This window comes from Astyanax mexicanus, chromosome 14 (genome assembly GCF_023375975.1).
Source record: "Astyanax mexicanus isolate ESR-SI-001 chromosome 14, AstMex3_surface, whole genome shotgun sequence".
Lineage (NCBI taxonomy): Eukaryota > Metazoa > Chordata > Actinopteri > Characiformes > Acestrorhamphidae > Astyanax > Astyanax mexicanus.
The window spans coordinates 32,551,234-32,574,812 of record NC_064421.1 but is presented as its reverse complement, the minus strand read 5'-3'; the positions used below and the strand labels follow the sequence as shown (position 1 = coordinate 32,574,812).

At 37.9% G+C, this 23,579-nt stretch overlaps 1 protein-coding gene across 3 annotated transcripts in view; it reads right to left on the bottom strand.

Annotated features, from left to right (window-relative positions):
* Nucleotides 1-37: 37 nt before the first annotated feature.
* Nucleotides 38-23,579, bottom strand: part of map4k3b (mitogen-activated protein kinase kinase kinase kinase 3b) — a 50,541-nt gene continuing 26,999 nt past the window's right edge. For all 3 annotated transcript variants that reach the window (XM_022672741.2, XM_022672742.2, XM_049463489.1), the window contains 16 exons: nt 20,954-21,008; nt 19,338-19,515; nt 18,516-18,607; nt 18,384-18,425; nt 17,618-17,702; nt 17,252-17,331; nt 15,919-15,979; nt 14,604-14,721; nt 14,372-14,430; nt 14,092-14,195; nt 12,905-13,076; nt 12,706-12,774; nt 11,730-11,822; nt 11,544-11,614; nt 10,857-10,912; nt 38-8,812 (listed from right to left, as the gene is read on the bottom strand). In XM_022672741.2, coding sequence (XP_022528462.2) covers nt 8,725-8,812; nt 10,857-10,912; nt 11,544-11,614; nt 11,730-11,822; nt 12,706-12,774; nt 12,905-13,076; nt 14,092-14,195; nt 14,372-14,430; nt 14,604-14,721; nt 15,919-15,979; nt 17,252-17,331; nt 17,618-17,702; nt 18,384-18,425; nt 18,516-18,607; nt 19,338-19,515; nt 20,954-21,008 — 1,423 coding nt within the window. In that variant the 3' untranslated portion in view covers nt 38-8,724. The remainder of the gene's footprint in view (nt 8,813-10,856; nt 10,913-11,543; nt 11,615-11,729; nt 11,823-12,705; nt 12,775-12,904; nt 13,077-14,091; nt 14,196-14,371; nt 14,431-14,603; nt 14,722-15,918; nt 15,980-17,251; nt 17,332-17,617; nt 17,703-18,383; nt 18,426-18,515; nt 18,608-19,337; nt 19,516-20,953; nt 21,009-23,579) is intronic.

Sequence of the window (23,579 nt, the reverse complement as noted above, 5' to 3'; positions counted from 1 at the left end):
TGCTTATAAGGTAAAAAAGACAAGGACACTCACATGATTATTGTTCTTTTCTCCTTTTAATGTGTTACCTCAGTCTCATAGATCAGTTTCACATTTGAAACAAAATATAGACGATTGTACAGTCTGTAAAACCAAATATTATTTTACACTATTTACAGGTCATGTGCATCGCAGTGTGAATCGAATATGTTAATGCAGCCGACAAAACGTTTAGTTACCACGTGCTACAAACGACTTCGTCAGATAAACCTACGCCACGTCGCTTTGAGACGAAAGCTGCATTCTGAAGGGTGGAAACACGTTAATTCTTTACGCAGCTTGAAGATTCTCAAGGGGGCGCAATTAGTCCTCGAACATTCTCAAGGGGGCGCTATTAGTACTCAAACAACTTTTGGTGCTACGCATTATTGACACTGTGTGAACACTGCTAAATAACACTGATGTCTTTATATGGCCATGTGTATTTTCTTTATCATGAGAAAAGCACCAAACAGCCATAACATTAAAACCAGTGACACCTAAAGTGAACAACACTGATGATCTGGTTACATTAGGACACATTAGGCAGTACGTGAACAGTCAGTTCTGAAAGCTGATGTGTTAGAAGCAAAAAGAACAAGAAAAAAAACAGGCTAGCATAAGAATTTGAGACATTTTAACATGAACCAAACTGTGAACTGTCCAAAACAGTTGTTCAGGATGTTCAGTACCTATTAAAAAGTGCTCCAACCTGCGTCATGGATGCCCCATAATAATTAATACTCATATGGAGGCTCCACATCTCAACTTGCAGAACTTCAAGGACCTGTTTCTGTAACAGGACGCTTTCAGAGATCTTGTGGAGTCCATGCATCGACAGGTAGATGGTTTTAATGTTTCGGCTGATGGGTGTACTATAATACAGTGAGGAAAATTAGTATTTTAGGAAATTTAGAACTTTTTGGTCCTAATTCCACTCGCCGTGTTCGGAGGACGAATAATAATGAGTACCATCCCAAAAACACCATCAATACTGTGAAGCATGGGGGTGGAAGCATCATCAACTGCACTGTATTAAGGAGAGGATGACCAGGGCCATGTTATCAAAGATTTTGGGGAACAACCTCTGTTTCCCTCAGTTAAAGCATTGAAGATAAGTTGTGGCTGGGTCTTCCAATATGACAATGACCCAAAGCACGCAGCCAGGATAAGCAAGGAGTGACTCTGTAAAAAGCATATCAAGGTTTTGGAGTGGCCAAGCCAGTCTCCGGTCCTAAACCAATCTATAGAAAATCTTTGGTGGGAGCTCAAACTCCGTGTTTCTCAGTGACAGACCAGAAACCTGGCTGATCTGGAGAAGATCTGTGTGTGTGGAAGAATGGGCCAAAACCCTGCTGCAGTGTTTGGTGCAAACCTGGTGAAAAAAGTACAGGAAATGTTTGACCTCTGTAATTGCAAATAAAGGCTACTGTACCAAATATTAACATTGATTTTCACAGGTGTTCAAATACTTATTTGCAGCAGTAACACACAAACAAATTATTTACAAAAATCATACATTGTGACGTCTCTCACAGTGGACACGCACCTAAGATAAAAATTTCAGACCCCTCCATGATTTGTAAGTGGGAGAACTTGCAAAGTACCAGGGTTTTCAAATACTTATTTTCCTCACTGTATATGTGGAGTCTTGAAGTGCCTGTTGAAGTACATAACTTGGACGAAATCTAAATTATATAAATTATAATGCTATAAAAGCTAATAACAGTATATAACTTATCATTTATCAGCTTCTTATGGTATGGTGTGGGAAAAACTTTAATATAAAAAAAATACTAAAACATATTTAAAGACAGTACCAGTCAAAAGTGTAGAGTCTCCTGCTCCATTATTATTAATATTTTCTACATTGTAAATTAAATCGTAATTGTACATGACATGAAGACATCAAAACTATGAGGGGGAACACATAAATGTATTATGTATTACCAGTTAATAAATTAGTGTTTGGCTTTCACAATCACCAGATGTAAAACTCAGCTGCTGAGATGATTGGGGAGGGGTTGAGCTCCGCCACAGACAAGTAAACTAGCAACGATGCAGCGCTTACAAGCCAAACAGTGCAGCTACAAACAGAGCAGCAATGGAACTATTAAAAAAAAAATGCTCACCCTTTTTAACTCAAATCCTTTAATAAACAGCGATAATGGAACTGTCGTATAATCGCAATAATACACTCGAGGTTCATGCTATAACGTGTAAATATTGGCACTGCTGTGCTGTGGCCGTAGGCATGAGGCTGCAGCACAGCAGTGCCAATATTACATGTTATATCATGAACCTCGAGCGTAAAACTGCGATTATATAAAACATTCTGGTTTGTTTAATGTCTTCAAAACTAATTTATGTACAATGTAGAGAACAAAGACATAAAATTAAAACTAAATGAGAAGGTTTCCAAACTTTTGACTGGTACTGTACCTCTGGTGCCTAGCTTACAGTACTTTAATCTATACTTAAGAGCTAATTGATATGGAAAAAATACATTTATCTTGATGAATGTGATTGCATTCAAAATGCATCAGTAGCGACAGATCCATAAAGAAACATTGTTCATATACTTTTCCATATTGAGTACAGTGAATTTCATTTAAAATATACTGCAATTCAACAAGTACATTTTTACAACTATTTTCGTAAATAAATGTAGTTATGCTTAAAAAATAATAGTATAGGAAAATGTATCACCATATGATAAAGTATCACCATATAGCCTAACTCCAGTATAAAGATCTGTAAACTCTTGTATAAATAAAGGTGCTATAAATGGTTTGTTGAGCTAGGCCACAAAACAATCGTTTTCATGTATTGAAAGAAGCATGTGTGGAACAACATTTTAAAAGCTTAAGTGGCCAGGGTCCCTAAGCACTCCGGTCTAAAGCACTCCCACTATGATTGAGAGATTGCTGGTTCAAATCCCAGTCATGCAGCTTGCCATCAGCTGCCAAAACCCTGAGAAAGCACAATTGGCCTTGCTCTCTCTGGGTGGGTAGAGGGCGCTCTTTTCCATAATCACTCCTAGGGTAATGTCAATCAGCACAAGGCGTCTGTGAGCTGATGTATCGAAACCCAGACGCTGCACTTTACTCTGAGTGCGCTGTGATGCTACTCAGTTGTTGTATCAATAGCAGCTCGAAAAGAGGTGTAGGCTCGAAAAGAGTAGCAGCTGGTAAAAAATGTGAAATAAATGTATATATACATACACAGAAAAAACACTTAAGGGACCTTTTTTCCTCACTGTTAAGGTTTTTCAGACTTAACTGTTCTTTATAGAAACAAAAATAAACAAAAATGTTTTTTTTTATTTATTTTGTGACCTAGCTCAAGAAGACATCCTCATAGCACATTTATTATTATTTATTGAATTCACAGTTGGTAATATAGTATTAAATGCTTCCAAACTACTTCAAACAGTACGACTGATTACATAATCATGTCTTTAACTACTTTAAATACCTCAGTATGAAATCCCCCTGCATGTTTTGACTGGTACACAGTGTGGCTTGAGTGAAAACACAGAGCAAGCCCCAATCTGTCACACAAGCAGCCTGTCTGGAAATCTTTCCAAAAAATAAACTGTTAAGAAAAAAAGAGAACGAAGCCTCACAGAATGCAGCTTTACATCATCATCATTATTATTATCATCTTCTAGACGACACAGTCGGAAATGAACGTTAACTGCATTAAAATATTTTAGCCCTGGGTTAATCAACGAACCTGACGAATTTGATTCTTTAGGAAGCGTCTTCAGAGAGACCGTCGCAAAATCTGGCCCTTTCTACAAGACACACATAACTCAAGTCATTCCTGAAGAAGTGAACATTCAGTAATCACGACAATAAACACTCTGAGTGTAAGGGGAACGCGTTTAAAACATCTTCGTAAAGTGAAAACACGCTGAAACGAGTTCTCTGGGTTCTCTCGTATTTACACGTACTGCATCAGCAAGACATTGCATTGTATCTTGTTACTTCAGAGATCAGCGGCAGAGAACAGCAAAAATACAGTATAAGTCAAAAGCTTGGACACACCAGCCGGAAGGCATATTAAAACTGATTTTATTTTGTTTTAAAAGCAAAAATTAAAAAAAGAAGAGCTAAATCTAGAGCTAAAAACAGCTTAATTAATAATAATAAAGAAAGAATCTGAATAGTTTATTAGAAAAGTTAATTAGATTTTATGTCAAACTACTTATTTTATTAGTGTTCTCCTCCAAGCGTGTTGAACTGTTGTAATGCTAGCTTGCATTAGCAGTTAGCTGGATCCATGCAGGTAAACATGCCAGTCCTTAGCCTCCCAGCTACTGGGTAGGAAAGGGATAAGACTAAAAAAACAGACTTCAAATTCATGGTAGATGGTCTAAAATGCTTCCATTTTGGACAAAACAGATTAAAAATCTGACAAAATATTGTCGGAATATATATTTTCTGGTGGACTGCAGAATGCAGAAATCTCACAGTTCCTAAATATGAGTATGTGTAACATTTTGCATATCAAAACGTCAAATATATATGTTTTTATGTTTAACTTCTTATTTATTGGCATATGTAATAATGTGGATTATTAGCTCTGTTTAAGAACTTTTCTATTAAGATGTAAAAACAGAAACATTGCGCAAAACCAAGCAGGTGTGTCCAAACCATTTGACCGCTGCTGCATGTCCTCACCATGTTCTTCAGATCTACGATTTCTCAGTAACCTCTATTAGTCTATTCTACCTCCTAACGACGTCACAGCTTGAGAGTGCGAATGCACATGTCCGTAGTGTAAAGCGATGCATGTGTGGGTGGTGTTACTGCATTTACTTATTTTATGCACATCTCAAAACACATATGCACTTGCCAACAGTGACATGTCACATTATATTCCGTATAAAACTGTGCAAATTTCTCAAATACAGTGATTAGTAATGTTACGTAATTGAGAAAACAAAAACAAACAAACAAACAAGAACGTGAGGCATGGCTTTCAGTTAAAAGCAATAAAATACAAAACAAACCATCATGAACTGAAATCCATCTTCCCATAAATAAAACTAGTCTTCTTATGCTGAAATGGAATCAAGTCTCATTTGAGTTCTGGTGTTTCATTTAAAAGGCAAATATATGATTTAAACAGCAGTGTGAAGTCTTAACCTAAACAGACTGGGTTTGAGTTTAGCCTCCACATACAAAACAGTAAATCTCCCTTTTTTAGTTTAGAATAAAGCTTGCTTAATCTACAGAACTGGCCCAGGACTAGTAATGACTTGGCTGAAGCTGAAGCCTGGGTCAAAACCAGACATGAAAAGAGAGTATTTTAGCATTTGAAGCATCACAGGGTACATGGCTGCTATCTTTGTATTTGGACTAAATTCTCAATGATAAGACTAAAGTTAAATAACACAACCTGCTTACAATCAGTATGGTTAAGGAATTGACTAGGGTTGGTCAGTTGGTTTCACAAAGTGGAATGGATGAATATATTAAATAGTGTATCAAATAAATCATTTCGGGCCAAAGAAAACTTATAAAGTCAATACAACCGACTGTAATTAATGGACTTCAACGGACAATACAGAATTTTTTGGAAGTGTTTTGATAGTTGTGGACCGAACATGAGTATCATCATCTCATGATTTTCATTTGGCAACTGTTTATATAGATATTAGATAGATATGTCTATATATACTCTGTAACACTGGCTGAGAAACATCTCACTGAAATCAAAAATACTTTTTTAGTTTACAGTCTTAAAGGAATAATTCACCTGAAATGTTAACACAGCTAACGAACAGCAAAACAGCAAGGATACACAAAGTGGATTTGGTGTGGAACTGGAGAATTGTACTAAGTCAAACTTGTTCACAGTGTCTCACAGGTGCACAGAAACACTGCACTGATATGTGGGATGTGAGTGTGTGGGGTCTCCCGCTCTGAATGTGAGCATTCAATAGGCCTGTCACAATAACAATTTTAGTGGACGATATATCGTTTGAGAAATTATTGAGATAAACGATATTATCCTCACTTTAAGGCCATTAAATGCCACTGACATACTGCTAATATAATAGCATAATAAAGCAATTATACACTTTTTACAAACCAAAAAATATATTAATCATAGTTTGGGAAATATTAACTTTTATCTTTACCTACTGCTGCTACTACTGTATGATAAATTAATAAGGTAATTTTCGTGACAGGCCTACGTTCAATGTCTGTTATTTTTCTTGTCTGTTGCATGGAAAATGTTAGCCAGACGCTGCCGGTCTCTATTACCACCATCCACTGAGCTGTCCACTGTGGGTAGTAATGACGGTAAGATGTATTCTGTGACACACTTGACCCTGTGAATCAAGGAATGTTAAATGCACACACGACCATTATCAGGCCTCGCCTAAACTTCCATAATTCAAGCTGCCTTGCCATGAGCACACTGACCAGTGTTAAACCTCACAACAAACCATATTTTTAGCACTATAAGACACAATTAAAACCTTTAATTTTCCCAAAAACTGTCAGTGCATCTTACGTATGTATTTTACCAGTCAGGTTCTAAGGAGCAGTAAAGCCACTCAGGCTGAAGTACAGCGTTATACAGGAGTTTTAGTTTAGTTCTCCAGCAGTATCAGCATTACTGGCTAACCGCACTGAGCACTAGCTCCTTAGCCGTTCAGAGGCGAGTATTGTCAGCCTGTAGCCTGCTGCTAACCCTGGCTAGCACTCCTGGAGCAGCATTAGCATTAGCTGCAAACCGCATTGAGCACTAGCTCCTTAGCCGTTCAGAGGCGAGTATACTAAACTGTAGTCTGCGTGTTTACCGTGGTAAAACAAGCTACGTGGGACAAACCGCTAGATAATATCACCATGGCTTACCAGAACACTCAAGGTTTCTCAGTGTAGCTCTGTAGGCTCCGTTAGCGGTTAGCTGCAAATGCTAATGCTCCTGCTTTAGTGGAAATCTGTAAATCTAAGCTTGCTGTAAATAAACAGAAGTGCTTTACTCACCCAAATAAACAGTTTTCAAGGGAGAAAACATGGTGACACCCCTATTTCTACTAGTAGTTACCAGTTACTAGTGTCGCATAAAATGCACCTTATATTCTGCTGTGCCTTATGTATTAAAATAGACCAGAAAATAGATGTTTATTGACAGTGTGCCTTATAATGCTAAAAATACAGTAATATATTATACAGGTGTGGCTGTTTCCCAGCTGTCCCCTGACATAAAACTTTACAATCATTTTCTATACTGCTATCCCATGACTTTTGGCATGTCAGTACGGTGCCCAAAGGAAAGCAAATTGGTTAATTTTTTGTGTTACCATCATCAACATACAATATAAAGCTCTATTTTTTTCTAGTATTTAACAATAGAGTAGTAGTGTGGTGTTTGTAGTAGTGTAGGTTAGTTATCAGGTGCATTGGGATAATAAATAAACCGGCACTGTAAACAAATTTGAGTTAGTACATTCTTTAAAAACTGAACCATTTCACACCAGACCCTGCGCTAAATGATTTTGTTTACACATAAATAGTACTATATTGTTATAGTACATACTTTTATGCTTGTTAAATAAATCTGACGCCTCTAAAAAAAAAAAAAGACTTGGCATGGGTCAGTTCATAGTTATAGTCATCAGGTAAGTCTTTAAATGAAAATACAACAGGGAAAATTAAATTAAATACAAATAAATATATAATTAAAACAATACAACTCTACTCATCTACTGCTTTGACTGGTTATTAGCAATGTTAACACATGAAGAACAGTTGAAATATTGCTTTAGGGCTTGAAGGGAAGTATAGTACAGTATAATGATCTGTAGGCTCTGTAGGGGGGAAACTTGGACTTTATCGTGTGGTCCTGCTTCTTATCAGGTGTCCGAATAACCAAAGTATGTACATAAGTATGCTAGCATACTGTAACTTCTATGCAAGTACATGTTCTTATATTGTAAATGCAGATGAAAATCCAGGAATATATTATTTATATATATTTTTCGTTACAATGCAATAACACATACCTACACAGAAGTTACAACACTCTGTCGGAACAGCGAATGCAGAGTCGTTTATGGACCCCTGACGTAAAGGCCGGACCACCGGCTCCTCTGGCTCTAAGAAAGGACGAGGAAAGGCTGCAAGCAGGAACGGTGACACGTTTAAAAACCCTACAAACTAAAAGAGGATGCCGTCTGTGGATCTTCCCGTAGCATGCCACAATAAATAAATTAAATCATTAATTTAGTTCCTTTGTTTGTCACAACTTCGTTTGGCCACTGTTGCCAGTTGTTGTGTTGTTGCTGTAGTCGTTGTTACTGTGTTGTGTACAGTACGTCGTGTAGTGTTTGTTTGTAGTGTTTGTTGAGAGGAGCAGCGCACGGTTGTGTTGTTGTCTTGTCTCCCGGTGCTGATCGTGTGGTAGTAGACAGTGTGGTAAGTGTGCGGTTTAGTCTGTGGCTGAGCTGTAGTGTACAGTAGTTTAGCAGAATGGTTGGCTGCACATGAAGGGACATGTGGTCTTATAGGAATGTCTACGTGCACACACATAGCTTATACACATGGCTGGAGGGGGGGGGATGGATGTAGTGTGTTATATGTTGTTTGGCTGTGGAAAGTCGTTTAGTGTATATATGTTTGTGTGTGAGTGTGTCAGAGAGAGAGAAAAAGAGAGAGAGAGAGAGAGAGAGAGAGAGAGAGATCAGTAGCTGTTCTCGTGGCCTGCAAGTATGTACAGATTACTCTGGGCTGTGGGGTTGTCTGTCGGTCGACTTTCCAACACCACCGTTCTGTAAAGGAAAAAATAAATAAATAAATAAATAAATAAATCACACAAATAAGGTTCAATACTTCAAGCAAATACTATACTCACAATAATATAGTATTGTGAAACCAAAGTGTAAAGTGTGTGGAATAAGCAGGGCACAACAGAAAATGGAGCATAAGTAAAGCTAGGGGCGATATAATAAAAAACAAAATCTCAATATTTTGTGATCAAATATTATTATTTTTTTTTAATATAATTTTATTTCAGATTTTTCCATATTTTCTCCCAATTTGGTCATCCAACTGTCCCACCCCTTTGTGCGTACCCATCACTGGTGGCACCTGCGACTCTTGGAGGATGCGGACGAGCACACGCCTCCTCCGACACGTGTGAAGTCAATCACCCCATTTTTCGAGCTGCTACTGATGAATCATTGCCTAAGCAGCTAGCGTGCTCGGAGGAAAGCACAGCGTCTAGGTTCCGATTCATCCGCTCACAGACGCCTCATGCTGCCCAGCGCCACCTTTAAGCGTGATGGGGAGAGAGCGCCATCTACCCACCCGGAGGGAGCAGGGCCAATTTTGCTCCCTCTGAGCGCCGGCAGCTTGATGGCAAAGCTGCATGAGCAGGGGTTCGAACCTGCGACCTCCCGCTCATAGTGGCAGTGCATTAGACCGCTGGACCACTCGGCGTCCCTTGTGATCAAATATTTGAGTGATTCTTGATTACAATTTTAATTTTTGTAGTTCTGACTAAACAACTGAAACAAGCTTTACGGTTATGTTTTAATTGCAGATGGAGCAAACACCATTTAGATCCATCAAATGGACTTAATTTTAAAGGGAGAAAAACTTGCATGAAATCTAGTTTTCATGAAATCTTTATTAAAAAATAATTCAGCTACTTTTTAAAGAATAGCAAGTAGCTCCCTTTAACTTTACTCACAGCTTTTATTTCATACAAAGTGCAAAAATATCCTCCTTATATCAGTTAAAACATGTAAGTCACTGTTATATAAAAATAGTTCTTTACAGGATTCTACTATCCTAGGATTATACTATTCTACTTCTTCTAAGATAATTCTGGCAGGTATATATGTCAAGATATACAATATGAATTATGCTATTTTGAAATGTACAATAAAACAGTCATTTAATTAATCAAATTAATTTGATTAGCCTCCCAGCACTAAGTACATTTGTATGTAGTCATGTGTAATTTTAGTTGGTTCATGTAAAACATGCTTTTGGTCAATGGTAAATAAGCAGGTATTTTTCCAGATTATATTGAGTGTAGCTTCAAAAACAACAGGTCTGTCAAAAGGCTGAAACTGAAAAAAAAATGATTCTCAGCAAAATAATGACGCAAGATATATATTTTTTAAATGATTATGGACTACATAAAAAGACACATAGAAACTTAAAGTCCCCTGATCTTAAACATTTTATATGATACAATCATTAAAATACTTTTTATTCCTAAAAATCTTTCACAAGCTTCACAGATTGTATTAGCTATATTTGCATTGTACTAAAATGCATTCATTTACAATGAGCATATATGCGTCTGAAACAGGGAGCCTAGTGCATCCCAAGTTGATCAACATTAACATTGTAATAGAACATTATAGTCATTATGACTTTTAGAAAAATGTGTTTTGGGGAGGAAGGGTAGTGCACTATAGGCTCCTGTGGCACATCAACCTAAGCTTTTGTCAATAGTGGCATTTTACTTATATTTTATTTATATTACTTTTACTTTTATACTTTAAATAGTTTTAAAACCAGTACTTTTACACTTTTATACCCAAGCATCTATACATACCCAAGAAATGAATGGAAATACTTTTAACACTTTTGGCTACACGTAGGATACATGTAGGCTATGATGTAAGTTCCACACAGATCCATAAATTGGCCTTTATACTTAAAACAGTGGCATTTTTTTGTTCATAAACTATGAGTACTGAACACTATTTAAAAAAAAATAATGTGTCAGGTTGTGCCCCATTTTCTGCAGCTCTGAGTGTTTGCACTTGTATTTTCTGATGTGAGATGTTTTCTTACCTGTCGGCCCCCAGCAGTCTGAACATGCGCGTGCTGTCCGAGATCTCTTGTGTGATCTGGTGCAGTAAAGAAAAAGTGTGTTTTAAGGGATTTGAAGAGACACAATGTATGTACATTAACACATAATTTAATAATCAATGTACAATAAGCACTGTAAGGCCTACACAACTACAATCACATACAGTATTATAAGTGTATTGATCAGCAATGTGAAGAGCAGCATGGACGCCTTTAGCTCTCTTAAAGGAGAACAATCATGATGAGTACAAACTTCTGTCGAATAGCTCACCTGAATTCTCTCCCAGCATTCCTAAATACAGCACTTTTAGCTTCCAACAGACTTACAATGATACTGATAGGGGCATAGCATTTCCCATGCAAAGAAATCTCTATTTTCACACCATTAACAAGCTCAAAGTAGTTCCACACTTGACATTTAAACAAGGCACTAAGACGTGTTTAAGTTTTTAAACAGTTAATAATTATGGTGCTTCTTACTGTAAAAAACAATAAGCAAAAAAAAAAGAATAAAAAAATATATAGTTAAGCATAATCATATCACTAAGTCCTATGCCAGTGAAGGTATTGGAAGGTTGTAAAAATGAAATAAAATGAAATAAAACAAAATAAAACGAAAGACCAAAATTATGGTTACACTGTCCTAATCACATCCTAATAAAGACCCACCTCGTTGGTTTTAAAGCTGCGTCCTTGCATCCCATGCCTCCAGAATGCTAGCACACTGTCCTGCAAACAAACTAAACATACACAAAAAGCTCTAATTAACATCAGATTAATGGGTCACACAACAATTTACAATGAGGTTTGGTTGCTGGTGCATTTGTATACAAACCCACACAAAGTTTAACTCACCTATTGCTTCAATCTGGAAGTTGAAGGTGAGTTCAGCAGATAGTTTCTTGTTGGATTTTAACCTGCCTTGTAAATTCACCATCTTTATACAACCTGCAAATACACACACACAAAAACACACACAGAAATATATATATATTTATATTAGGGCTGTCAGCGATAAAGCATTAATGCAATGTTTATTTAGGATTCATTAGCACATTATTATTTTTTTTACGCAATTAATTACACCACCAAGTTTGAATCCAACTTTTGCTGTAATCACTTTTTTTTTTCTTGACAACGTGATATGGTCTCGATCCGTCCCAGCTAAACTGATAAGGCGCAGTTTAGTCTGATAAATCATGCAGACAATATACTGCTGTGAATAAACACTGTCTCTGATGCTCCATGCTGTTTACACACTAAGAGCGCAGTATGTGCAGCGTTCACTGCTCATAGCCACGACACTCGTTTAATACATCTGTGCTTAACGTTCCATTGAGAACATTTTTAAGCATTCAAAAAAAAATGTAAGCATTCTATGTTAAAGCATTTTCTTACTGCACAGATACATGCTGGAACACAGAATCTTCTCACTATATTTACCATTTATATATTATATTCCCGCGCCAGACAACTCTGACCAATTTGAGGAGACAATGTGCTGGCGTGGTTTATTGGTGCGCATTTTGGTGCGTTTAGGTTTATGCCTGTGTGAACCCAAACCAAACAGAGGGAGAAAAAGCTCCAAGTAAATTAATTCATTAATTAATCAACTGATCTGGACCATAGAAACCAACTACAGGTGTGAAAATTTCATTTTATACAAAAAAAAAAATCACAGAAAATTGTTGTAACAAATTGGAGAACATTTTTTTTCATCAATTAAGACCACTAATTTATACACACACAACTTAAGTTTCTGCTTATTTCATGTTCCGCAAATTAGGAAGCTCAGGAGTTACATTGAGACCACAATCAAAACAATACTCACGATCCAAGCAGACCAGTATGGTGTCTCTCTCCAGTTGCGTAACGTGGATGACACACGTCTGGGGCGTGTCTGAAACACAAATAACATCACATATGAGTTCCATCACAGTCTCAGGACTTCATAGCTCTTTACCTAGAAAAGCTTTACTACATAAAACTGAGTATTAAATACCCCCCACAGCAGGTCATACAGTTCATACCGGGCTCGGTGAAGATGGGTGCTGGGGTGTTCGGGTCAACCGTGCCAAACGTCACCACCTGGTCAGGCTGGCTGCCCTTACTGACGGCCACGCAGATCAGCGGGTACTGATGCTCTGGGACCACCAGCATCTCAAACACTTCCAGTGGACAAGGCAGCGTGAAGTCTATACTCTACACACAAACACAAATACACACAGGTTAGGTACAGAATACACCACAAATACACCACATTAATTATGTGAAATGTAAAATAAATGTAAGTTTTAATGCTTTGATAGCAACAATACACACAAGCTGCATTCCTTATGCGCACACACACATACAGCGGCTTGCAAAAGTATTCATACCCCTTAACTTGCAGAGATTTTGTGGTTTTAAGTGATAGACCAACACAAAGTAGCACACAATTGTAAAGTAGAACAAAAATATAAATCTAATTTAATATAAATCTGAAAAGACAGCTGCAAGTATTTTTGTTTTTTTTTCTCAACCAGGTTTGCGCATCTAGAGACTGTCCCCCATTTTTCTTTGAGAAACAGCTCAAGCTCAGCCAGGTTGGATGAAGAGCGTCTGTGAACAGCAGTTTTCATGTCTTGCCACAGAAGCTCAATGAGATTCTTTGATCATTCTAAACCTTTCCACTGTAGCTCTGGCTGTATGTTTAGGGTCATTGTCTTGCTGGAAGGTGAATCTCCTTCCCAGTCTCAGGTCTCAAGTCTGGACGCAAAGCCGCTAAGTACACCCATCAATCTCTTAACGCACAAAAGGCATGTACTAATTTTCTTAATTTATGTGTGTGTGTGTGTTTTGGGTGTAACCTAAAATTAACCAATCAGGTTGTCATTTGCCCTTCCCTTTAAAAGCTCAACGCTTTTGTGTGTCTTAGAAGAGGATGCTGACCTTCGTGTTTATGCAGTAAAGGTACGCCAGCAGCTCAATTAGGGAATAACAATGTTATTTATTCTTTATTCTGTTTATTGTTAATGTAAAAGCTGGATTTGCACTGCAGCGCGTTTATTTGTGTGTAACTAGCGGGGGTGTACACGTTCAACATGCACGGCGCTTCAGCATGGCTAAGATGGGGTGGCTGACTGTGGACTGTTGTCAGGGTTTTAATCAGTCATTTGCGCACCTGTATTTCCCTCACCTCACTTCACACACACACACACACCCCCATGGTCCTCACCTTGATGAGCATGAATCGCTGCATGGCCTCAACCCACTCGAAGAGAACTACGCTGGACTGGAACGCACCACACAGGTACTTATGCCCTGTGTATGGGTTGCGAACTACACACACACACACACACACACACACATACACATGCGATCACACAAACATGCACACACATGGCAAACAACACAGCTCAGGTTAGGTTATCTTTTTATACAGAAAGTATCAAGCAGCAATTCTCAGAGCTTCCGTATTAATCAAACACCCAATGAAGTTTCTTTGTGTCCCTCACCTACACAACACTTCTGGCACCCCTTTGTGTCTGGAATCTTGTTGGACACTGTGAACTTCCTACAGGACAACACAAGAAAATATCTGCTCAAACAGAGGCTGAGATGAATTTAGGCTTTATTATGATGATAATAATGATTAATTAGGCTAATAATAAAAAAACAACATAATAAACAAGAATATACTAGGACTAGTCAGTGCCATTCAGGCAATATTTCTGACCCACAACATACCGAGGGACGATTTTATCAGGCAGCTTGTGTGTCGGTATGGCGACCGGTAACTTCTGCATCTGCCGGGCATGCTCAAAAAGGCCTGCCAGATTATGGCAGTAGAGCTGGGATGCTTTACCTGCAAAATCCACAAACACACAAAGATTAGGGCTGCATGATATTGAAAAAGTTAGACAATACATATAAGGTGTTGTGCCACATTTTGCCTCCTTGACAGATATCGACTTGACTTGACTGTGAATCATGCAGCAGAATTATTTTAACAGATTAATTAAATTCCCCTTACATTCATGGGTTGGGGGGGGGGGGGGGGGGGGTGTTATTTCTGTTTAGAATCAAGGATTAATCTACAGTTACAGTAGATATAGAAATCTCCAGCACAAGCTTTTGTGGCAATACTGCTGCATGAGATGCACATGTACTGAAAAGGGAGTTCAATTTTAGCACAACACCCGTTTTGTTTCTTTTCTTTTCTTTTTTTGATGATTTTCCAGTACCAAATTTTTTTGGAGACAAAGATTTTTCGGTTATGAAAATTTTCCAGAGACAAAGTTTTTTCAGTTTCCAAAATTGTTTGGTGATGAAGTTTTTTCGGTCCCGAAATTTTTTCAGAGACAGTTTTTTATGTTCCCAAAATGTTTCGGAGACATAGTTTTTTCAGTTATGAAATTTTTTTGGTGTCAAATTTTTTTTGGGGTCCCAAAAATTTTTGGGGACAAAGTTTTTTCAGGTGCCAAAATTTATCGAAGACGAAGTTTTTTAGAGTCCCAATTTTTTGGAGACAAAGTTTTTTTGGGTCTAGAATTTTTTTTTAGACAAACTTTTTTCAGTTCCCAAAATTTTTTGAGACAAAGTTTTTTTGTGTCCCAAATTTTTTTAAGACAAAGGTTTTTCAGTTTTCAAATATTTTTGGTGACAAAGTTTTTCGGTTCTGAAAAATTTTTGGTGACGAAATTTTTTTGGTTACCAACATTTTTTGGAGACAAAGTTTTTTCGAGTCCCAAATTTTTTTTGGTGATGAGTTTTTTTGGGTACCAAGATTTTTTGGAGGCGAAGTTTTTTCGGTTCCGAAAATTTGTCGGAGACAAATTTTTTTCGGGTTCACAAATTTTTTGAGACAAAGTTTTTAGTTTTCAATTTTTTTTGAGATCAAATTTTGGTCCACTGGTCCAAACTGTAGTTTGCAGCATCTTTCACATCTGCTCATTTTTTTTAAACCAAGCTAAACAAGGTAGGTGTGAAGGCTCCCTCAGTCTTGCTTCTACTGTTGTTGGGCCATATTTTTCTAATGGTCTTACTGGTGAAAAAATCTTACCAGATATGGAGATAAGCCAGTTGTTCATCACATACAGCCATGTGCACCTCCTGGGAAATATCTAAGAGACAAAGAAAAGCACAAACTGAGCTGGGAGTATCACGCAGATTCTAAGAAACAGCAATAAGCAACCAATGTTTTCACACCAGCACTATTTACTCGGGTTAAAACGGTCTCTGGTTCGTTTGCATCCTAAGCGAGGTTCATTTCGGCAGATATCACAGTGAGGTACGGACCAAACACCATACCGAATCCCGCAAGAAGGTTTTGGATTGGTTCCAAATAAACTCCAGAGTGGTTTGTTTTTGGTTGAGATATCGATCCGACTCAACTAGTAAAAACACTCCTCATATCTGAGCTAAACTGTTGTTCAGGTGCAGTTTAATTTGATTTATTACCCAGATAATTACTACAGCTATTAACTAATTGTTTTCATACTGAACTCCAAATGCGCAGAGCTCACCGCTCATGCCAGCACAAATCCATAAATCTGCTTACATCCCATTAAAAACAGTGTGTTTAAAATTTGCACAAATATACTGTATCAATCAGAGGAGACAACATGCTGGGTGCGGTTTGTTGGGGCACATTTTAGTGTGTTTATGTTTTTACCTGTGTGAAAACAAACCAAGCCGAGAGGGAAATGGTCCAAGTTAAAAAACTCATCAACTGATCAGAACCAGCAAAACAGGTAAACTACAGGTGTGAAAATGCATATGGAATGTAACTTATACACAATTTATGATATTGTGATATGTGTAGTATAACAAATAGCGTACTAAATATTCTGATAGGAAAGTTTTGAAACAGAAGTATATGACCACACAGGCCATATATCTCATATTAATATGTGCACTGCTCCCTCCGGGTGGGTAGATGGCGCTCTCTCCCCACATCACTCCCAGGATGATGTTCACAGCACAGGGCGTCTGTCTTTCCTCCAAGCGCGCTGGCTGCTCAGCAATGCTGCATCAGCAGCAGCTCGAAAAGAAGCGGTGGCTGACTTCACATGTATCAGAGGAAGCATGTGTTAAGTCTTCACCTTCCTGGTGTGTTGGGGCATTACTAGTGATAGGGGGAGTCCTAATTAGTGGGTTTGGTAATTGGCCGTGTAAATTGGGGAGAACATGGGAAAAATTAGAAATAAAAAAATTATATATGTGCACCCTGGCAGCGTTTACAGAGATGTACCATGGTTTTACCAGAACAGGCTCTTTGTTTCTCCTTGATACTCTAAATCACCCACCTGGGTATAATAATACTCAGCAGCATCAATTAAAATGTTTTACCATCTGTGAAAGTTTGATCAGAGTGGGTATTTTTGTGTTCTCACCTGTTCCATGGTGGTCTCATGAAGCTCGTTCAGATTAAGAGTGTAGATGCCTTCCTCAGCTCCGAAAAGCAAATACTGATCTGCAATACAATCACAAGATCAATATACAACACTCAGAAACTTAGATATGCATATTTAATTAACTTCCCCTCAAATACCGCAGGACAGCTCAAACTGAATATGGTCATTCCCTGCTTTCTGAGTTAATTCAAAAGAGATTTCTAAACTGCCAGGCAATCCTCAGTTATGGGAACAATAGGTGAACAACTAGGTGAAATAGCTGCCACAGTTTGTGCCAAACAATAGAAATTAAACAAAATGTTGAAATTATTTTAAAGATATTATTTAGAATTTCTCATTTCCTACCTCTGGTATCTGGGTTGACCCAGGACGATGCACAGTGGACCTTCAGCGGGCAGCCGTTGAACACTTTAGAGAAACATGCTCCCATCTGCAGAGGACCAAGCAAAAAACATTGAATTACCACCCTGAGTTTAAGAAGCTGTCCTTTTGTTTTATATAATTAAAATGGACTTAAATAACAACGTAATTACATTCATTCTTTTAAGCCCAAAAAAAAAAGACTTCTGAAAAAAGATATATAAATAGATTAAATTAATAATTACTGTAACAACTGATAAAAGGTGTACCACAGGCAAAATAATATACATTTAATAATATATACAATTTAAATATTCAAGGTTTTTCCCTTTAGCTTTTATTATTTGTAATAATAGGTACATATTTCTTTTTTTTTATTCATTGTGATTTAAAACCCTGGTTCTTAACCACAGTTAACCACCATTCCAGTCTTACGCACTGCTTTGGGATAACTTTATGCCACTCCTAGTGTGAAAATTCAAGCAGTTCAGCTTGGTTCGATGACTTGTGATCATCCATCTTCCTCTTGATTACATTCCAGAGGTTTTCAATTTGGTAAAATCAAAGAAATTCATAATTTATATCTATTTATCTATCTACCCGTTTGGGTTAACTAGATGACAAAGAAACACTTTGTGTTGGTTGTGTTTTGTTACAACATTTACTTAACTGGTAACTCTTTAACAAAAATCACTGTGGCTTGTGTGTGTGTGTCACATTCCAAAGGATGAGAAAGGGTTGGTTTACTCACATGCACTTTGGGAGTTGGAGGCAGGCCGTTACTGATGGGTTTCTGCAACAGCAAAGGGAGACGGCATTAAAATAAACAAAAGAAAACAAACCGCGATGAAGCGGCTGCTGTAAAGCGAGCAGTCAGACTCACTGGAATGTCCTTGCTCCTGCGGCTGGGGATTGTGGGAAGGGTCGACTGTCTTTCTCTCTCTCCATTCTGCTGAGCTGCAGTAACTCTGTTACCTGACCACACACAAACACACACACACCAATGTCATTCTCTTTTATTTTTGTTACTCTCTGTATCAAATCCATTCACACACATTAGCAGAGAGTGGCTACTTTTACCATGAGGTCTTCCTAAGTTTAATGCAATAGCTTGGTGAAAAAATCTAATTCACACAATTTTCCCCTTAATGAATACAATAATTTAAGGTTATTCTAAATATCTCTGAAGTAGAACTCTTTCTTCCATTCTTTTTGTGTGATGTACTAGCGGCAAAACAAGCCTACAGCATGATACTACCACCACCAAGCTTAAAAGCTGCTACAGTGTTCATTGTGCTGAGTGCCTTATTTTTACTACTCTAAACAAACCTTATTCGTGTCCGTGTCAGTGTACTGATTCTGAATGAAACTGAATTATCCTTGAAACTGGTAAGAACGTCACGGATAATCGACTACATTTCAGAAATAGGGGGAAAACAATGCAAATTCACTTTCATTCTCTACTATTCCATCAATATAAGCATAAGCCTAACCCTAGCCACATAAAGAAGACTGCAGATCTACAGGTAAGGAGGACTGGCAGGGCCATCTACCAATCACAGAGCAGCATCTGGCTACTGGGTGGAGCCAGGCTTACTGTCATCCTCCTGCTCTTCCCGCTCTTCAGCATGAAGCCACTCCCAGAACCTAAAACTCCCATCATCCCCTCCTGGCTCTGCCTGCGCCTGCTCGGCGGGCTCTTTACCTAAGCTTCTGCGTCTGTGGGGGGGCAGGAATGGGGGCGGTGGCCTGGGGGGCACACAGGCGGCGGGGCGAGGAGGAGTAGGGGTGGGGTTTGGAGAAGTTGGACAGCGCTTGATCGTCCCCTGTCCACCGCTGTCGTCTCCAGAAGGACCGTTCTGAGCTGGACTCAAAGCCTTGGGCTAAAAAGGGCGAGAAAAAGAGACACTAAAGATCAGGATTTCTCCAACTGCATAACTGAAGATGAGGCTAAAGATGTTCTTTAGTTCTTTTCCTATGGAACAAGCTTCAGTTACCTGGCTAAACTGATCGGTCCTGCTTTTAAAAATAAAAATAGTAAGACCCTTTTACACTTTTTATATGATTTTCCTTGGTGTAAGAATTAGTGAGGAATCAAAACAATTTTATTTTTGTCTGAAGCCGAAATCAAACAAAACGACACAATTAGAAAACTTCATTTTAAAAGTATTTATTGAACACTTAACATTTTTTATATCTCAGCAGTGATAGTCTAGTCACACATTTACCATAATATAATAAAATACTGTAGCCATTAGTTTGTCTCAGTATAGCTATTCTACTGCTTAATGTACCTCAGTACTGCTGTCCAACTGCTGAAAAAATTGCTGAAAAAATTGTTATAGGAACCAATTAGTAAATGAGACATTATTGTGTCCAAATGAATTTTTCTTTTCAATAGACCACTGCAGTCATGCGTCATTCTGTAGTCCTCCTATGCACATTTGAGGTTCTAAGTCGAAGTTCTCAATAGGCAGAATAAATGGGCTTCTCAAAAAATCGACTCCATCACATTCTGTGGTAAGTAAAGATATTCATAACACTGCATGCTTTATTCTGTGTACATTTTCCTCTCGAAAATCACTGGATCTTATGAATTACAAAATCGTTTAAGTCATAATGAGAATAAGGCAACAATAAAGCTAATGCTACAACACACTGAACTGACGTCACAGCACAGCGCCAGAGAACGCAAGCAGGCTCAATGTAGTGTAACACCTGCAAACTCTGGTCGCATTTACACCACATTACAGCCCAGCTGATCCAACTAATGAACTAACTTAACTGTGATATACTGGTAAACCACCCTGGTCATACTAACAGACCAGCTAGACCATCAAACTCAAATAAAATGATATCATATTCTGTGCTGGTCAAGAGCTACTCAACCAGCCTGTTTACTTCCCATCCACTATGAATTGTGATATGACCAGAGTTTGTTGGTGTAGCACTACAGCATGTCTGCTCATGTTTTGTGCTGCTATCCTGCAATGTCAGTTCAGTGCACAGTAGCCTTAGCTTAATTGTAACATTACTCTCATCACGACTCTTAATCTTGTACTTCATATGATTCAGTGTTGTTCAGAAGGAAAATGTACACAGAATAAAAACTTATAGAATTCTGAACACATTTATTTACCACAGAATTTGACAGAGACAAGTTTTTGAAAAGACTTTTCATTCTGCCCTGTAAGAAATTCAGCTTAGACACAGAACTCTAAATATGGGCATATACAACATGGTGGTTGCTTTTTAAGCCATTTTCGGCCAAATATTATTTATTAAAAACACATAACTCTAAAACATATACGTTTGTCTTACCTTAGGGGGCAATGGGGGTGGTACCTTGGGCCTCATTGTGGAACTGGAATTTGAACTGGAAATGAAGTGAGCCGTTTAGATCGTTATATATTTATACACATACAGAACAATTCAACACATTAAAATGTAATTAAATCTAATAAAAGTAAAGTGAAGTAACATGTGGCAGCACAGGGGATGACAGGATTCCAGGACCAATGGTATAGGGGCTTATAATGTTTGACACAAACTAAACAACAACAAAGGCCAATTTATGCTTCTCACATAAACAAGTATCAGCAAGTTTAAGCTGCTTGTCTCTAACTGCTTCACTAGAGTTCTCCTCATCCAAAGTAGAAATCACTTGGCAAGCTGTCAACCACACAGCGGTGTTGGGGTGATCCATGTGAAAACTGGTTATAGTAGGCCTATATCTCACCTAAAATTAATTGAATACTTTGAAATGTCACGTTTTACTAGCTTAATAACATTTCTGCATATTTTGCTATTTTGCACGCATCTGCCTTATTTGTGTTTGAATGAAGTCAGACAGCATTGAATCAGCATTTTCTCGCAATAAGTGAATTTACAGTTATAGTTGAAGTTGAAACTCCAGTATGAAAAGAACCCACATAAACAGCTAACTAATGCAAAAGAGATGAGACAGATTTACCCCAATTTTATATATATATATATATATATATATATATATATTTTTAACCAAAACAGTAAATAAACAGAATTTTATTTTTCAAATTTCCAGGACTTTTTCAAAAAAATTCTGGGTATTTTTCTTTTTTCAAAACATGTCCAGGCCTGGCCTACCTAACATTTACTAGAGTATTGCACACCTAGTTAACATCAACAGATCATTGTTCATGCACAAGGTCAAACAAAGCAAGCAGATCCCAGCATCACAAGTTTAGTGGATCTAGTGAAATTGTGAAAGTATAGGTTGGTGACCAAGACCCAGCATGAAAAAGACCAAGGCGACAGATCAGACAGAGCAAGAGCTTTGCAAAGCATCAGAGCCAGAAGCATAAAAAGCCCTTTTAATGAGGTGAAGTAGATTATTGGTAGAAAAGGCATGCTTGAACACAATCACACACACACACATACACATACACAATCATACACACAATCGTACACTCTTGGTTTCTCTCACTTATTTTAAAACTTTACAAAAACATGCTCACCAACATAAAGGCACCCATAAAGGCATATAAGTAAACAAGTAAACAACAAACAACAACAACAACAACGACGACAGGTCTTTGAGCAGGTATTACCAAACACCCAAAAGCTCAAAGCCCCCAATATGTATCCATATTACATACACATACACACAAACACCTGAACAAAAGAACCGCCCCCTGCACATTAGGGTCCAACTGATACGGAAGTCTGACCATCAACACCAAATTAAAATAGATAAGAAGATTTTTATACAGCCAACTGATCATACCGTCCCATATAACTTTGTTACAGTGGTAACAATACAACGTATTTTATTGAATAGAACAGGAAATCGTAATGTATTACTGTACGGTGTCTGGCATGCCTAGTATGTTACCATCAGACTAACGTATTAGCGCCGTGTCACTGTTCCCATTCATTCAATGAAAATGAAGCCAAAATCTTCCGCCATGTTGCCGATCCTGATACCCGAGTCTGCGCCGTAGAGACAAGAGGAGGGAGAAAGACTGTGGAGAGACAGCCTACTCATTTAAATAACCCCGCCCCTGAGGGCTGCCTCGCGGTCACAGGCTGTAGAGCCAAGCGGAGCGGAGCTGACGGTCTGTTATTGGTCCCGCCCATACCCAGCCCTTTTACAATAACCACACCTTTTTTGAATAGAGCTGAACAAAGTTTTAAAAAACGAATTCTGTGGGGATATAAAAAATGTGACAATATAAGCAGAGGTTACACTAACTGCTGCATTTAAATTAAGGAGGTAGACTTACAGTATATTAGAAAAAAAGTTGTTCTGTTTTGCCATTAAAACCTATGGGGATGGGTGTGCTTACACAGCTTTCTGAAACCGAACAGCAGGGGGCACCCGACCTGTGGTGGCTTCACTTTTGAGAGACGATGCTCTGTCCAGCTATATACAGTCTTTGGGGGCAACAAAGTGTTTAAAATTAGGATATAAATATTTAGTATGTACATTAAGACATTATAAAGTGTATACTATATAGTATACAGTAAGTGTATATATAGTATATAAACCAAGACATTATACATATATGGTTTGCTTTATATGTAGTTTCTAACCCTATACACCAGGGGTACTTAATTAGAATTCAGTACGGTCCAGTTAGAGAAAATTTCGCCAGGCCAAGGTCCGGACCGTCGCCATTTTTAACTTGCGTTATGATTCAGTATTATATACTGTATACTATAGAAAGACTATAGTTCTGTGAGTGTTTTATGTCATCAGCAACTGAAAGACAAAACAAATTACACATACTAGTATATTTCAACAATATTTTAAATAGACCTGTCACAATAATTACGTTATCAACCCATCATAAAATAAATGGAAACGACCCTGAAATTTTCATGTCTATTAACGTGAATCTATATGTTAACTTTGTTTCAAAATGCTATATTTATTCAATTTAATTTTATTTATATTAGATTTGCG